At 39.4% G+C, this 18,398-nt stretch overlaps 1 protein-coding gene across 3 annotated transcripts in view; it reads left to right on the plus strand.

The window, feature by feature from the left end:
- The first annotated feature begins 927 nt into the window (after positions 1–927).
- The window catches only part of GABRA1 (gamma-aminobutyric acid type A receptor subunit alpha1), a 39,254-nt gene continuing 21,783 nt past the window's right edge, over positions 928–18,398 (plus strand). Inside the window, exons 1-4 of one of the 3 annotated variants that reach the window (XM_058034500.1) lie at positions 928–1,313; positions 3,597–3,684; positions 7,348–7,460; positions 16,993–17,060. In XM_058034500.1, coding sequence (XP_057890483.1) covers positions 3,611–3,684; positions 7,348–7,460; positions 16,993–17,060 — 255 coding nt within the window. In that variant the 5' untranslated portion in view covers positions 928–1,313; positions 3,597–3,610. Of the gene's footprint in view, positions 1,314–1,346; positions 1,487–1,756; positions 1,776–3,596; positions 3,685–7,347; positions 7,461–16,992; positions 17,061–18,398 lie in introns of those variants that run through there. The other 2 variants (XM_058034501.1, XM_058034503.1) reach the window with 2 other exon arrangements.

Raw genomic sequence — 18,398 nt, forward strand, 5'->3', positions numbered from 1 at the left:
TCCGCACAACTGCCGGGCTCGCTCCCATCCGAGGGAGGAGGTGTGCGTGGGGTTAAAGTGACACTGGTGCGGGGCAGCACTGTGTGCCCCCACTGTCCCACGGCTGGGGCAGGGCAGGGGAGGGCAGGCAGGGCAGGGCACGGCAGAGCAGGCAGGGCAGGGCAGGGCAGGCAGGGCAGAGCAGGCAGGGCAGGGCAGGGCAGGGCAGGGCAGGGCAGGCAGAGCAGAGCAGGCAGAGCAGAGCAGGCAGAGCAGGCAGGGCAAGGCAGAGCAGGCAGGGCAGCACCGCGCTCTCCGCGGGGCTCCCGCAGCTCCCCGGCCGTGGGACCGAGCGGGCGCTCCGCGGGCTCTGCCGGGAATGTCCCGGCTCCGATGCCCGGCGGGGCCCCGAGGGACAGCGGGACAGCGGGACAGCGGGACAGCGGGCAGGGGCTGGCAGCCCCCGAGCACAGCCTGGCCGAGCCCCGGGACCGCGCCGGGCAACGCGGTGCCTGCCCGCTACAGGCGTGTGGAAGTGGGGAAGAGGCGCCTGCTCCTGCCGCTGATCTCCTACGGGGCTCGCCCAAAATGCGTGTTACCTGTGTTTAATTAGTATTGCACAGCATCTCTGTGCCCGTCTGCCTGCCTAGAGCCGTGGTCTGCCGCCTGGTCCCTATAGGTACACACAGTCTATAGGCACACGCGCGTAGTGCTGCATCCTCTACACCCCTGGCCAGCCTTCATTCATATTTATGCCGCGACTAAATAGTCGAGCAAAGGTTGAACGCTAACGCAGATCGGTTATATTTTTAATGTACGACCCTTAAAATAGACTGTTTTGTAAACTGCGAGTGTCTAAAGATGCTCAGCGCAGCCTCCCCCGGTCGCGCAGCCTCCCCCCCAGTAATAATAATGCTGCAGATTGTAGAAGGATTTGAGGCTGCAGCCAGAGAGAAAGGGATTAGGGCGAGAGCACTGGAAGTTAAATTGTGCTGCATATAAAAAATGGGCGGATTGGTCTCTAGATGAGAGCTTGGTACCACCTTCCTTTCTAAAATAAAATCTCTCTGGCATGAAGTCACAGCCTATTTCACATCCGGTTTACCCTGGGACGTATTACTACTGTCTTGGTAAAGAGAAAGCTTTTGTTGTATAGCGGCGGTCGGAATATTGGGAAGAGAAATTCGGGTGCCGAGCGCGGAGGAGCGGAGCGGAGCAGCGGCGGCGATGGCCGAGGCGGAGTGAGCGGCGGAGCCGGAGCCGCGCAGCCTCCGCGCCGGCGGGCGGGCACCCGGCAGGGCAGCGGCGCCGCGGACCCGCGCCCGAGGGCTCCGGTAAGGGCGGCTGCTGGCTCGCACCCCCGGGCACCCCCGGGCACACACGGACACACACGGACACACGGACACACACGGACACACGGACACACACGGACACGCGCCCGCAGCGCTCCGGGCGCTCCCGGCTGCGGGCACCGTGCGCGGGCGGCTCCTCTGCTCTCCGTCCGCAGGTACCGCCGGATCGGGGGGATTTTTTTTTTTTTTTTTTTCCTCTATCCCTCCAGCTTGAAAATCCGCAGCGATCGATGGGCATTGTCAGTTCTCTTATTTATTTATTTTTTAGCGCGGACTGATTTCCGCCGGTCCCTCGCAGAAGGGGTTTGGGTTTTGGGTTTGGGTTTTTCCCTCCCGCGGGCGCGGTGGGAGGGGTGGATGCTCCGGGCCGGGGGATGCAAAGTTGAAATGCCGGGAGGAAAACAAGTCTCGCTTTAATCCTCCGAGAGGAGCAAATCTCTCGCAGTGAGTCAAAATGCATCAAATGCCCCCCTTTTACCCCCGATTTTGTTCTGAGTCGTGCCCCCCCCCTTTTTTTTTTTTCTTTTTTTTTTTTTTTCTTTTTTTTTCCAGTGGGCGCTGCTGAAACGCTCCCAAAGCGTGGCTCTTGCTCCCATTTTGAATGGGAGAACCGGCGCTGGTTTCTCAGGCGGTGCGGGCAGGGGAGGCCGGGGGCTGCTGGGCTCTAACGCTCATTCAAAGCCATAATTAACATTTGCTTTTTCCAGCTGCAAGAAACTTTCCTTCTTCGGGATTTATTGTGCCTGGATGGGTTTATCGAAGCAGGGGGTGGTGTTGGGAGAAGGGGAGCGAGCGTGAAGCTCAACAGATCAAAATAGTTGAGAATAATTCACTTTCCCTTCTTCATCTCGAGGAGCCTTTTGCAAAGGCAGAAGTTGGCAGGACCGGGGAAAGGTGATTTTTGAAGCCACAGATGTTGTCTTTCCCTTTGTAAAGGGGCTGACCAGGGCAAGTTAGGATGCAGTGTCGTCCCTGAAGATCTTTATCCACACTTTCCTGCCACAGCCAGCTCGTTCCTCTCCAGTCAGATTAGCTCAGCCCCATTCAATGCATATCTGCCGATCATCTGGCTATAAACGCATTAATTATATCTCATTGCTCACATACCACTTTGTAACGGTGTTTTATTGATTTAAATTGTCCCTGAGAGTGTGCAGTGAATTGAGGGAGCTTTATTTAAAGCTACAACAACATTTCTATGTACAGTGCTTCATTTTCTCAGGCACGCAAAAACCCCTCCAATTCCAATACAGGCTTCGTATTTGTTAACCTTATTTATGTAATGAATCCTAAAAATGGACTGTATTCCAGCACACTTTGAATTGCTATGTAAAGGGACCTGCAACATCTCCTGGGCAGTTAGTTGAATCTGCAGCACTGATGCCACAAATATCAGCTAACTTTTTATTTTATAGTTTATTAGAAAGCAGGAGAAACTTTCTGAGTCTGTTACTTCTTGCTCAAAGGTAAACTGAGAGTAACTCAGTAAAGTCTGGAGAGAGTACAGGAGATGTTTGGAGAGGAGGAGAAGGCTGCTAATGCAGAAACATTTCCTAGCAGCATTCAGAGACTGGTAGAGATTTAGGAGAGAGATAGTGTGTAGGTTGTCAGCACATGGTTTCATTATGAATTGTGTCCTTTAGCCCTAAAGTGAGCCTATGTAGCAGCAGATCATAGTTAGAATCTGCTCATTTTAGTCCTTTTCTGATGCTGTATTTAAGGGAAGAGGTGGATTGTTGTATCTCTAGAAGAAAGTTGCTTCCATCTCATCAAAGCAGAGCAGTGGTTGTGAGGAAAGCACCACTCTCCTCAATCACACAACCATATTGTGACACCTTCCCAGAGGCTTGGAAGGGCTCAGGCTGCTTCAAGTCAAACAAAAATGGCAATTACACTTGGTTATCTGGAAATGCAATGGAGGTGCCTTGACACACTTTCAACCCAGGGGGAAACTGAATAAGAATTGCCACAGAGTTTGGGGACAGCAGCTTTTACTTGTAACTGTTTTTGCTAAAGTTCAAGAGTAATGCATAAAGAATACACCCTGACCACAAAATAAACTCCATCCTGGGTCTGTGGGTCTAAAAGTAAAAGGTAACCAGGAGAGCAGCCAAGGCCATGCACCCTTATTCAGAATGGCATCAGCTCTACTCTTGTGAGGTCATTGTCTGACATCACATTACTCTGCAGAAGTTTCCAATGTCAGATTTTTTTACCTAATACCTGTTTTAGTGTGGGGGATGTTAATGGTTATTTTCCTTCTAGTTCCAGAGTCCACCATGAAGAGATTCCTGGTGCTTTGTGACTGCCTCTGGGCCTGGAGCCTCCTCCTGAATGCACTTACTGAAAGAAGGTGGGGAGATATTTTTTAATGCACCAACATATTTTAGGAGCCTTTAATTTAATGTTGCAGCATAAGACAAATACTGCATGGGCTGCACTACCACTAAGTGTATTGGGGGAAGTTAATCCCTGTTCAAGTCCCACATAAGTGGGACTAATCTAAGTGAAGTTCAAAAGAAAACTAGTTTGTTTGCGGGAAACTTCTTTGTTCAATATGGTGATGAGAATAAGCAAAAGCTTTCTGAAAACAAATTGAAACTAATCTACCTCTTAAACACCTGTGCAATTTTTTCTGTTCTTATATAATGACTAATCAGAAATACAAATTTCTTCAGAGGGGAGAAAAGTATAATAAAGGGTTATTTTTAATCTAATTTAAGTGCTTTCAGTAACTTTATTGTGACTGCAAGCAGAGGCATAATTTAACTTTGTCAGTCAGGACTGTGTGCTAACTCAGTAGTTGTATTGAAAATCTGAAGTAGACCTTCCTGCTGAAGGGGGACTGCTTGCATGAAGAAGAATTTGTAAGCTCAAAGCCCATGACAGTTATGATTGAAAGACCATTCTGCACTGAGTATTTGTGGAATTTTTGGTGAAATCATAATCTAAAAATAATGTTAGTATTAAGAAAAATCTGTAACCGTACAACACCTCATCAAACAACTATTAGCAGAGACTATAAAGCAGTTTGGAATATGCTTGAAGTGCTGCCTGCAATTCAAAACTCAGTGAAGACATTTAAGAAGACTCTCAGATGTATTTTTGTATTATAAAAAACATTAATGTGCTTGTCAATGATGTTACCTAATGACCAGAAAGCAGTAGAATATTTTTATTGTCAATAGTGATCTCTAAAAGATCTATTTGTGCCTTAATCTCCACAGTGTCTTCTTATGCATTCACAGTTCTAGAGAAACTTCTTTTCTAACTGCCTTGAATATTTTAAATTTGTGTGGAGTGGTAATGGACAAAGGTTCATCTGCACAAACATTTCCTTAAAAACAAATAAGAATGGGTGATTCATAGAACAGCTGCTATATCAAATAATCTTTTAGGAAAAAAACTTTTAATTTTATAATATATTAAGATTTGAAGCATTCCTGAAATGCTTCATCTGACATAGCTAGAGAATTTTGTGAAAACTCATTTATTCTATAGATATTTGCACATATATTGGTGTACATACATTTATTGTAGCTGTAATGGGTGCATGTGCATTGTTAATGTGAGAATTAAAGCACATTGGACCAGAGTTTAGAAATCCAATGGTGTGTCAGGAATATAATGACCTGTAGATGGAGTCCGTGCACAGTTTTTTATGAGACTGGGGTTTAATGTGAAAACACAATTGCATGCAGTAATTTTTTCTTCAAAATGTGCACACCTTACATGAAGTAGATCTGGGTTTCAAGCCATTTTGTCATTGTCAGTTGCCTTTCTTTCCCTCTGGAGTGCTGTTAGTGCTTTATGATAAAACACAACTAATAAATTAGGTAAGGTGTCTTTTTTACAGAAACACAGTCTTCCCATGTCACTCCTGTTATCATAAAAAAGCCCAGCAAATAGGACTATTTTAATATGTGTGTTTTGAATGAAAAATCACAATCCCTCTGGAGTTACAGCTACTCCATACACACACAAATGCTCAGAATCTCCCTGTTGTGCCCATGTCAGTTAAACCTCACAGTGCTTTTACCTTGGCTAAGATGGTGGGAAGAGCAGGTGAGGGCACTGAGGAATGGGACTTCCACCTGGGAGTGGGGCACAACTGCACTGCCTGCAGCCCATCTTCCTGCTGCCTCTCACAAACATCCTCATTTATTTCCCATTAACATTTCTGAAGTGGTTCTGTATCCTTTTTCCACCTTAATACTGATGACCTTCTGCTATCCTTGAGATATGTATGAAGAGCAGCTTTTTTCCTGACAATGAGTGTTAATGTAAAATTTCATCCACTAAAGGTCATGTGTTGAAATTCCGGGGAAGGTGTATGAGGAAAGATCCTTTAAAAGATAAAATGCTTGCTAGAGACAGCAGAACTTGTTATTTGATAACATAGAGGAAGCATAAAAAATATTGTCTGTGACTTAAAATTCAGTTTTAGGCATGATCAATAAATAGAAATCAACCTACTTTTTATTAAATGAAGTTGTATGATATTGTTAGAAGAAATTAATACTATTTTTTAAAAACTGTTAGGTATTTTGCTTTTTCATTAGAAATAATGATTTATATGCATTAAAACATCCCACCCTATAGAAATAAACCAAAAATTGTTAGGACTCCTGTGGATGTCAGTCCTGAAACTGATCTAAATTTGTAGTATTAAATACTCAAACCTGTTCTGCAAAATTAACCTGGAAGCACTTCCAGGTGCCTACATACAGGGTATCCTTCCTCCTTCCCTCTGTATTTGATCCAAGTGGAACACAAGTGTGGGGTGCACAAAGGATGTCTGACTGATGCAGCTCACAGAAAAAGCATTTCATAGGTATTTTAGCAGAACCTGATCATTTTGTGTACCATATTCCTGCCGAGAGGGTCTTTAGTGGTTACAGCAGGAAGGGCTGGCAGGGCCATGTACCCCAAACAGGAAACGGGCTGGCCAGTGGAAGAGTCACTTCTGTCACTAAACCTGATCCTCAGCAAAGTGTCTGGTGCTGCACTGTTGCTCCAGTTCAGCAGTAATGTGTGCAATAAAATGATGTTTTGAAAAGCAGCACTCTTGCTTTTGTCCCCAATGACTCCACGTGTTTGCAATGGAAGTCTTCCCAGCAGTGAATGAAAAACTGCTGCTGGGTTAGGATTTAAGACAAGTGTAATCTATGATTAAGGGAATCATCTGTGACAGGGTATTAGGTAAAGGTCTCAGATTTAAGAAAAAGGTTGATTCTGGTGTCATCTACAGCAGACAGAAACCATTAAGCCTAAGGATTTCATTCTGATTTGTATTGATGGAAGCAAGATTTTGGTAGCTGAGTTCAAAGAGCTTTAATTTTATCCTTCTTCAAGTAAAATTTCAGGACCTTTGACTGAGTTAGAGATATACATAGGGATCTATAAGGAAAGATTTATAGACACAAGAGATTTTCATATCAACAGATGGTTTTGTTACGTATTTGAAAGGCAGGGATGGAGATATTCCTCCAAATGTTAACTGCTAGAGGAAAATGAGAAATAAAAGCAAAATTACATCTCGATCTATGAAAATGTACACTCACTCAATCTACTTCTGTATTTAAAAGAAGATATGTCTATTTTTGTCAGTACTTGTCAGTGTTCTAAATTACTGTATCTTTCTTTGCATGCAAACCATTTAGAGCTATTATGAATTGAACACACTACTCTGCTGACAAATGAGCATTTTTCTGAGGAAAACACATATTAGCACCTTATAAACATTAAGGAGTAATGAGAGAAACATTAGGAACTGGCATTCTATTTTTTTCACCATTTATGGAGGGGCACTGATTTTTTATGATTCTAAAAATCTTAGAATTGAAGGAGAAAATATAAACATGCAAGAATGCTACAAAGCATTAAATCTTGTTACACAGAGGAGGTTATGTGACCCTAAACCTGTATGAGCGAGATTAAATGGATTTTGGAATTACTTTTTTCTAAGGTTATTGGTGGATTACTGTTTTTCAGTGTTAATTGTTGTGTATTTCAGCTACGGACAAACCTCATCACAAGATGAACTTAAGGACAACACCACAGTGTTCACCAGAATATTGGATCGCCTTCTGGATGGCTACGACAACCGCTTGAGACCAGGACTGGGAGGTGTGTTGTATTATGATTTTCAATGTTACATGATAGATAAAAACAGTTAAAACATTATTATTTTTTCCATGCTATACTTCTTTTAATTCTGTTTATATATACACATAAACCAATGCTGATATTTAGCTTTTTTTCCCCCCAAATCCAAGCTTTCCCTGGCTTTTGCATACTTGGTTTTCTCACACATAAACCTAAAAGAAGAAAATGGTTCACAATTCAAGAAGGCCTCTCAATGGGTAATAAAACTTTGAATGTATAAAGAATAGAAGATAAAAAATACAACCTGTGACCTGACAAATGACAAGTTGATGAATGAGGCCTGAATAGGCCTCATATATCTATGACTATTTTCATGAGGATTTGTTTTTTTAAAAGCGAAAGTATCAATCTATTCTAGCAGATTGTCTCAGAGAAGTTTTTAAGATTTTTTCCCTACTTAGTTATGTAAGGATTTCTTTCTGTAACATTTTTTCTTCACAGTTTGATAAAAACGTCTTCCTTCCTCTGCTCTTGGTGCTGAATCCAGAGAAAGGCATAAAACCACATAGCAATTATGTCTTTATAAAAGCGTTGTTACAAAACCTGGTCTTCATCAACATCTCTGTGTTCAGTCTTTGATTTGTTCTAGTGTGACATGGTCCCAAAATTGGGTCTTAAAAGCTTACTGTTCACAAACATGGAAATTCTAAATGGACAAGCACAAATCTATTATTTCCAGTGCATGGAGAGGTTGGCTTTACTTCTTTCAGACATCCTATTTCTGTTTTCCTTTTGGACTCTTCAAATAAAATAAAAAAGAGCAACCCATCCCACGAAATATAGTTCAGAGTGTTTTCCTGTACTCACTCTCAGAGGAACTGCAATATAAGGGGATATTATATTAAGAATTCTTCTGTCATCTCCTCTGGATGAAATGGAAGGTAATTAAGTGTAAGGTTATGCTGTGGTTGGAGGCTGCCATCCTGCAACTGTTCTTGAATTGTGAGCCAGGCCCTTCAATAAATTGACTTCACTGATTCTGAGGAATGGCTAAAGATAAAATTCTGATTAAAAAGTATTAATTACCACATTTAAAAATGTCCTGGTGTATAAATCTTTGTGTGCCACTTCAGGTAATAGACAACAAAATAAGAGTAATTTTTTATTTTTATCTACCAGTGTTATTGCCTGCTTTCTTGTGAACCCTTGACCTAGGGTAGATAAATGTTCCTTTATTCTTTGTTTAATGGAACTGTAGAGTTCAGTCAGCTACTCTATCGCAGTAAATAAAACACAGAAGGCAATAAATAAATGAGATTGTAAACTGAGTCATGAAAAATCTGAGCATGTGATGGTTTCTTATATGAGTTTTATAGCTATTATGATGTTTTTAACAGATACTAGAAGGGAAAACAGAGGGGGATGCAGGGAAAGGATTTTCTCTCACTCTCTGGATTACAATTTAGAGAACTAAGCATATCAGTATCAGCTCCTATGTCTGTGTCTTCATATAGATGTTTCTGAATGCAGGTCTACTCATGAAAGAATCGTCCAGTTAAAAGTTACTTCTGACAGAAATGAAATTAACCTCTTCACAAAGTTAAATGGCAATGTGCATGGCTTTTGAAAGCAACAATGAGTGATGGGAAATATGGGATGGAGAGAAGGAAGGATTGGGGTAGTTTAACTAAGGGTTAGAGAAATTTAAATAATCTTTGCATCCTTCCTTTTTGGATTGTGTTGCCTGTTCCTGCCTGTAACCAAGAACCTTGAATTGACAATTTTCCTTCTGCAAAGTATACTATATTTTCATGGTGTCAGTTCAGCAAATTTCTCTCTTATGTTTGTCAGCTTTGAACACTAGAAAGAAGAGTCCCGTGGCTTTAAAAAACAAATCCCACATCTGATTAAATTGTGAGCAGTAAATTAATGTTTGGAATCAAGTATAGTAAGAAGCAGATAAACTCTTTTGACTATTGAATAAGGCATTATTGAAAATGTATAGATTTCAAAAACTAGGGACAAATACCTAGGCTGATGTTTTCAGTCCTGAGAGCAACTTATAATAAAGGGTGTGGAAATTCACATCTTCAAAACCTTTTTTCTAAGGTATCTAAATGTGAGTCAAGAACCTCAGGATGACTCAATTTTGACAGCTAAGTTAGATTCTTGGTATAATGGCGAAATGTATTCTGAAGTGTTCCATGCATAAAAATATTCAGTGACAAATTTAAACCAATATATAAAATATAGCATGGATTTTGGAGTTGGAAGTTCAGTAGTCTTCCATCATAGCATGATTTGATACTGGAAATTTTAAAATGCATGGAAAAGCAGTGGTTTCATTTTTCTTCCCAACATCAGTGATGGCTTCTTGTTAAATATTTTGATCAGAACACAATTTTTATCCACTCTGAAGCAAAAGTAAAGAAATCTACCAATGTAACAATATTTTTAGATATATAGAATTAGCTCTAAAATGGATTCCTTCCATTTTAGCTGTGGCGTAGCTATCGGAAAATTTAAGAGGCCAGAGAACCTCATTAAATGTTATGTTGATAAATTTCATGCTGTTAGGCACAGTTTACATCTGTCTATCCCTGAGTGCATTAGAGCACTCTTCCAATCATCCAAAACTGTCTATTCTATTCTTTCTATGCCTTCTGAGAACCAGAAGCTCAGGTAAAACAATGCCTGGTGCAGTCTCTTAATGAAAAGGGCACATTGCAGAAAACTCTGGTTATCCCAGTACGACCTCTCCTCCTGTAGTGCAGGTTTTCAAATCTGTACACCCACAGAAACAGAAAATAAACCAATTTCTCTCTTTCTTGCCTATGGAATAAAAGGTAAATGGTAGTTCCTTCAGTAAGGTTATGTGGTTTTCATCCTTGCCATTATGTGTATGAAGAATTCAGTGATGAAATGCTATATTTAGTTACTGAAAAATTGTAATGAATTGTGAAAGGGATTGGATCTTGATCTTGGTTCTACTTATTTAGAGAGGTAAATTAATCCTTTTTGAAATAAACATGATGATATTTCTCAATCCCAAGTTTGCAAACATCCTGTCAGTGTTGTGAACAGTTTTACTGTTTGGTAGAAGTGTTCTGGTGTAGCCAGTGAGGCACCATGAAGCCAAGAACAACCTGCTGGAGAAATCTCATCCCAAAGATTCATTTTGTACATTTCATTGTAGCAGCTATTCTATGTATTCATGGGAAAGCCAGGGTAAAAGGTGGAGCATTAAGGTAAGGAAAAATTTAGGGGTGTTGAATTTTGCATCACTCTTTCAGCATGCACAGAATAAGTACTAGATTACAATTAACTCTGCCCTTGCCTTTTTTTGCATCTTTTTTTGAGGTATTACTTCAAAAGGGAAAAGTCATATATGCTCCATAAGGACTATGGGAATGGAAAGTACCATCAGATAACCCAAGAAGGCCATATCTGAAGTTAAATGAGAACCACTGAGCAGTTTGCCATTAAACAAGGGGGAAAGAAAGAATTATTTCTCATTAACCAGAATATTATAACCAGAATATTATACAGTGGAGCTGGTGACCCACAGGGAAAAATTATAGTGATTGAATATGCTTTTAATTCAAAAAATGGCATCATTGGTAAAATTAGTGTGACTATTTTTAAAAAGAGCATGCAACACCATATTATGAATTAGCACATTTGCACTTCTTATCAATAATTATTGATACAAATTACGTTATTTACTTGTTTTGCCTCCTTCATATGTGGTCTTAGTCACTTAGGCAGACACTGCTAGGAAATAGCATCTGTTGTATCCATCCATAACCATGAACAAATAGTTACATTAAGTTATTTATGCATGGAAAACAGAACTTCCAAAATGAATGTAAAAATGTTGTGAATGATACTGGAGGACACCTATTGACTCTATGAGAGGATAATCATTTACAAAAAGCAAGGAGGAGGATTTTCAGAGAGTAACATATTGAAGCTGAAAAGAGGAAATCATGTCAGACATTAGAGGCAAAAACAGAGGGAAGTCACTGAGGTAATGGCATAATTTTCTGTGGAAACTGCCTGGACTGTAGAACTAGAGGTGATCAAAAATGCCTAAATAATAAAGATGCTGATCTCTATTCAAATACACAGTCCTTGAAAAACCAAAGGATCAAACAGTAATAAGAAGCAAAATTCATTTCAGTCTCTAGTGATCTCTCCTAGTAATGCACTGTGGCTAGAGTGGGAGGTAAAAAAATTGAAGAGCAATAAAAAAGGGTGGAAAAAATAAGTTATTCTACCAGGTTTGAAGTGCCACAGGGAGATGGGGAAGACTTGCTTAGGGCAGGTTGTATTTGGTGATGAGATTCATTTACATGAAATCAGGGGCAGCTACAGATTTTCTAAGACTTTTACCATTTTCATCTCATCTCCCTAAAACTAAAGGATACCACACGCTCTGAGACCTTTTAAATCAGAATAAAGGTAAATGTGGCTTATCCCTTTGAAAGGGATTTTGTAGTAGAAAGGTTAATACAGAACAAACAACAGTGAGTTTGATTTGACAGACCAGAATCTTCCTGAATTAAATTTGGTTTTACTGTTGGGTTGAATGCTCAGTAGATCACCCCAAGTAGATTATCAACTTGAGTATTGGACAGAATTATACTTATCTTATGCTGTCAGTAAAAGATATTTGTGGATGGCTCCTGTGTGATGCTTATCAAGATTGAGTGGGGCTGTCCTTAAGTGGAATGTCAGTCAGTCTCAGGCAATTCATTACTTCCACAGAGTGGAAGGGATGAGGAAATGAACCTCATGGTATTATGTGAATTAGATTTTAAGTTTCAGTTGTATGAGAACACTTTGTATAAACATACATTTCCTCTTGGCTATTGAGGTCCCAATGGAAATTGTTGGATTTTTACATATCTGAGCTAATATAAAATTTAGGGAAAATAAGGGTTTTGTTTGTATGCATAATAAAAAGTTAAACTTAAATGATTCCACTCTAAATGAAAAGACCTCACCCCTACACATTATTCTACATATTATACACATAAGTAAAGGAGGACCAGATGCTACACTTGACTTTGTAAAATTGAGGGGGCTGATTTTGGTCTTTTTTTCCACTCTGTAGGCACCAGATTAATGTAAAGACCATTGTAAAAAACCTTAGAAAACCCTAGGAAAATAGATTCAATACAAGAGTGGGGAGGTAGGAAGGATGTGAGCAGCTTTGAGCTGTTAATTGGCATGTGCAGGTCCCAGTGACCTCAGCACAGACTGCAGTGGCTGATCACAGCACAGCTCTCCCTTTTGGTCTCTACTCTTACTAATGCAGCAGCACAAAATTCCTGTGAGTGCATTTGTTGTTGTTCTTCAACCAAAACACCTCACAGGACACAGCTGGGCTGATTAGTCTAAGCATACAGGTATCACAATTCCTTTCATTCAAAGCCAGAGGAAATGTCTCCTCCATATAAATAATTATAGCACAGACAGACATGAGACATACAGGAAGAACAAGTGCATTACCAAAAAATGGAATTAACTTCAACCACCAAAATGTGCAATTCAAATAAACCTTGTGCTCAAATACTGGCAGATCATAAAGGGAAATATTTCATGTATGGTCTCTCCTGATAAATAGGCTTATTTCCTGCTGTTAAAATAAATCTGTATTTCTTATTTTGTTCTCAGTTTATAATCCAGTCACAATTCTAGCAATAACGAGATCCCTGGGAGTTTAAATCAAAATATTTATTGTTACTAATTTTGAGTTTACGCTAGTCTAGCATCGTTATCAAAACATATTGTTTGTAAACAGTAAAATTACAGCAGTTGAGGTTGACTGGGGCTTTCATAGCTGTACCTGGATCCATTGCCCAAAGCTGAATTCCAGTGTCTGGGTGTGGTGCTCAGCTGCTTTTCTGCTGCTCAGTAACTGCTTGGACCCTGTGGTTGCCTCATAATCAAGCCAGTAAGTCATTATTAATTTCCTGAGGGCTTTTTACTGAAATTGTTACATGTTCTACAGATATCCCTACATTACTCACTCCTGGTTCTTGAGACAGATGTCATAGTCAAGAGACAGTTATGCATCTTTAGAGCTGCTGGATTTCTCTTCAGCAATCCAGTCAGCTCCTGACCTGAGCCTGGTTTGGTCAATAAGACTTTTATCCAGTTCTCAGGAATACTGTGAAGGTTTTGAATCCAGCTCAGGATTTGTGGTTCCTGTAAAAAAGCATTCTGAGCATTTGAAGCCCAATTTGAGCCTTCCCATGGTAATCAAGATGCAAATTGAACATGGATAACCTTGATTCTAAATATATATATATAGCTCAACTGTATTAGTAAACACATGTCCTGTGCAGGAGTGACTCAGAACTTCTGAAGCACTTAACTAAGCACAGTTGAATCATCTAATTAGTGAAACAGTAAACAAAAATTTCAAAACTTCCATATGGCTTTGGAGTGGCTAATCTTTTTCTGTGCTTTGATACACACTTTTTCATTGGTCTTGAAAGTGAGGCACACATGAAAGAAAAAAATTTGGTGGGCTGTACATTGGTTTATCTGCATTTGAGAGGATTAGGGGCACTGCAAAAGTGTAATCAGTGTGAAGATAACAATCTCATCTGAATTCACAATCTGAATTTTCTAATTTTTAGGTGATTTATGTGCCACCTAAATTATTTTCAACATTATACAGAGATAAAAAGCATCACTTATTTTTTCACTCCCTTGGAAATCTTCCTTCATAGTGCAAAAGTCTGAGGATTCCATTTTGTGTCCTCAAGTGGTTTTCTTAAGCCTCAGCCTCTCTTCCATGACTACATGTCTCCCAAAGCCAGAATTGATGATAGTATAACATGATATGCTGCTGATTCAAAGAGCATATTCTGTGTTTGTGCAGGCAAACCAGCTGAATTATATCAAATAGAACCTTGCTCAGATTTCAGACCTTTAAGGGACTCAGCATCTCTTTGTGTTTGAAGAGCTTCTAGAATCATCTCTCTCCCAAAGGAAAGAGGACAAGAGGGGTGAGGAACAAGGGTGAAAGAGCTTTAAAACCATTTGAGATTGATGTTTCAGTATGTGACAGGCTGATAGGTTTCAGGATGGTGTCGGTTTCTCAGTCCTAAGGAAAGGTGACTGCACAGCTGGAGTCCCTTCAGCAGAGTTTTACTGGACCCTGTGGGATCTCCCTGTCCTTTTCCTGCCCTCTGTTCCCACAGGGCCTGAACTGAACTGAGCCCCCTGAGCTTCTGCGACAGGGATGGGCTGAAGGACAGAATCCTTCCCTGCCAAGCCAAGTGAACAACCATATGCCTCTTTCAGTTCCAGAAAGTCAAATTCTCACCATGAGTTTAAGTCCAGAGACAAATAGGTGTCAAGAAAATACTGACATTTCTTTAAGTCAATTAAAAAGACTGTAAATAACTATGAGGTCACGTATTAATTCAACTGGACACCTAAGGAGGAAATTTCACCTATCCAGTACTTTCTTCAGTAGTAATTGTATTTTGTACACCTCTCAGTCACAGATATAAAGAATAAAAGTAATATATTATTTGTAATAATAATATATTAATTTTATCATATAGAGCAGTTCAGCCACATCACAGTATTTTACTTTCCTTGATTTTGAATAATAAATTGGAAATGTGACCATTTTAATGAGTCCTGATGATTACTTTTGATATCACCTAATTTTTGCATTAATTTATTAACAGAGTATGGTTCCATCAACTGCATTCCTAGACCAACAGTAGAATCAATTCTAATATTACCTTTTGATTTTTGCTGTCTCACAAAAGGACATATTTTATTGTGTCTATACTAGCTATTTATAGGAAACTTTCCATTTTTATATCTTTAGAAGTTGCACACTTTTTGAATGAAAGTGAAAGACCTGAATGAGCATTGTGAAACACTGATTCTCATTAGAACTTTTGCACAGATACACAAATGGATAGTGTAACTGGCTGCTTAATCTTGAGTTCATTTTCTTCCCTTCAGTCAGAATTTTCTTGTCAGATGGAACAAATTGTATATAAACAGTCCAGTCTTTTGAAATCAGATGGTTGTGTTAAATTTTTCATTAAATTTAATAATTATTTTGGAATAATTTAATTAATTATTTTGCACTATTTAAATAACGTTATACAGATAGCTACATATATGTATCTTAGTCTTGGGAAATTTTTGTCTACTGCAGGTCTGCATACTATACATTTACTGTCGTGCTTTCTTTAGGATTACTTTTAACATTTCAGATTTCTCAATTTATTTATTTTTGAAAGTTATTTCAGAAATGTTATCACTTGTTCCATGTTTGAAATTTCCACTGAAACCCCTATGCTGGTTTGTGGAGACAATAGTAAATGCATTCAGACCTAAATGACCACAACTTTGGGAAGCTGATGGGGTTACTGCACTCAGCACTGCTTGGATTCCTGGTCCAGGTGGTGTTACTCCCTGCAGCTGCATTTAATTCACCAGGGTTACTGTGATATATGGCATCCTGGGTGAATATTTTGCTCTGTGTGCCCTAGAAAATACCAGCATGCTCAGAAGTGACTGATCCTGTGTGTGTGTGCAGAGGGAGAGGAGAGGAAGGGGGAAGTTCAGCTTTGGTGTTTCTCAAAATTTCTTTTGCCAGTCCAAATAGAGAAGCCAGATGTTTGACCTCTTTCTTGAGATCTTTCTTTCTTAACTGGTGGTGACCAGTTAAGGCATCTCAGCACTTGTGACCACTAAAATCACTGGTTTCTTCTGAAATATCCAATTTCACTGTGCATGGGGAAAATGGACATCCTGGAAATCATGGAGAGGTCCAGCTCTATGATGCACATATGCATATAATCTGTGTCATGTACATGTTACACATTCCTGAAGTATTATTTGTACTAATCTATCATTTAGGCCTATAGGACTGAAGAGCTCACGTTCTGAAAACATTTACACAGCTGATTCCAGAAGGGAAGCTTAGCTAATGTTTATTTGGAAAAGTTTAACTCCTTTTTGTTTGTTGAAGTAATGGGTAATAGAGCCATTTCTACCTCATACCAATAAAGTATAATTCATGTTTGTATACACCATAATGTATTTTCTCTTTTTCTTCTGTGTTCTTGGTCTCAATACAAGATACATAACTCACAAACCCAGGGTTAATTATTAGAGATCTTATTTTAGCTTGCCCAGAAACTGAGAATCCAATGAGATATTACAGTACTGTGTACAATATTCAGCACTGCTTATGGTATCAGATAGGAAGATTTATCAGTCAAAGAATGAAAAGATTTCCACAACAGTAGAACTGTTTCCACTGCAGCTGCTGTACCTCAAAAAGTTCTGTGGAAAAACTATAAAAAAACCCCCCAATATTGCTGACAATATTGACTGTGAAATTACTTCTGCAGTAAATTCTCAGGATTGTATTGCAGACCAATTTCAGAATGGCTAATCAAAGCCAATAATTTCTCTATTTATTGTGAAAATTGGTAGTGGTTAGATCTAATGAAGGCTGTTTATAGACACTCACTGTCCTTATTTCCTGCTTCACCAGAGCGTGTAACTGAAGTCAAGACTGACATCTTCGTCACCAGCTTTGGGCCTGTCTCAGACCATGATATGGTAAGTGACGGCCTGTATTTCTACAGCACTCATTTTCTCTTGACTTTTTAATTTGGAGGATAAAAGATCTGTGCAATAACTTATTTACCCCCTTTAAGGCTGGGCTCTCTTTGAGCCCCTGATTTGAAGATGCCATCAGGTTTTCTGTGCTGCCATTCCTGCTGCTATGACTGCATTTAAGTGCCCTGAAATTAGAAGTCTCAGTGACTTTAATAATGTGTCTTTATATTTGCTACATAATACATTATGGAATGCATTAGGGTTTGGACCTGTATTCTTCTGAGAGTGATTGCTGAGGTCCTTGCTGGCACATCACTGATCCAATTTGCCAAGAAAGATCATCATCTTAAAATGCAATTAACACTTATGCCTATGGTGTGACATCTGTACAGTCTAACCTGTATTTTTATATTAAAAGCTACTGATCAATGGAAAGTGACTTTCCTAGATCTTGGCTGCTAAAAAGAGAAGATTAATGAGAGAATTAGTGTCGCTGCTTTACGGAATGAATATTAAAATCAAATTGCCAGATAACTGCAGGGAATGGAGATGTTCAGAAAACTGAATGAAGATGTTGTGAGCCCTGGTCTTAAGAGATACCAAGAGTTGTGTAGAAATATGGATAAGGTACTTAAAATTTTCCATATGAATGAAGTTTGCACAAGTAGGTGGTTATTGAGAGGGGTAAAGCCTGGTCTGCAGCCACCAGTGTCTGCTGAGTGCTGTATTAGGATGAATGCTAGAAACATCCTTGTTGATCTAAATGAAGAAATGAAAGCAATTCAAACTTGTAGCTGGCTACGTTTAGCTAAATACACGTAGCAAAAGAAAGATTCAAGGAAAAAAAAAGAAAGAATAAGTAGAGGTAAGGGAACAAGTTCCATTTCTGATTACAAAATTATCAGCTGCTTAATTTGAACTAAAAATGTAGCTAAGCCTTAAACACCAGGTTATTACAAGTTTCTGACTACTCAAAACAACATTAAGGAATAGAAAACCAGCAAAAGTAACAAGTAACTTTTTCAAGACAGTTCATTTTTCTAAGTGAATTTTCTGAAGAGAAAATTCATTCCAAGCAATCAAAAAATAACCATTTTTTGATTGCTTGGAAGGCAATACTTATAAAAGTACAGTTAAACATATAAATGCTATGATACCCATACCATGTTGACTCCTGTTTTTCAGTCATTTAAACAAGAGAAAGAATTCATCATCCTCTTAATAAAATGTGTGACCAAGAAACACAGAGGCAGGTGTTCATATATTTTGAAAACTAAAGAATTCACAGAAAAGTATTTAGTGTAAAACTCCTACTCACCTCCCATAAAAAGTAACGTG

Source organism: Melospiza georgiana, chromosome 15, assembly GCF_028018845.1.
Source record: "Melospiza georgiana isolate bMelGeo1 chromosome 15, bMelGeo1.pri, whole genome shotgun sequence".
Taxonomy (NCBI): domain Eukaryota; kingdom Metazoa; phylum Chordata; class Aves; order Passeriformes; family Passerellidae; genus Melospiza; species Melospiza georgiana.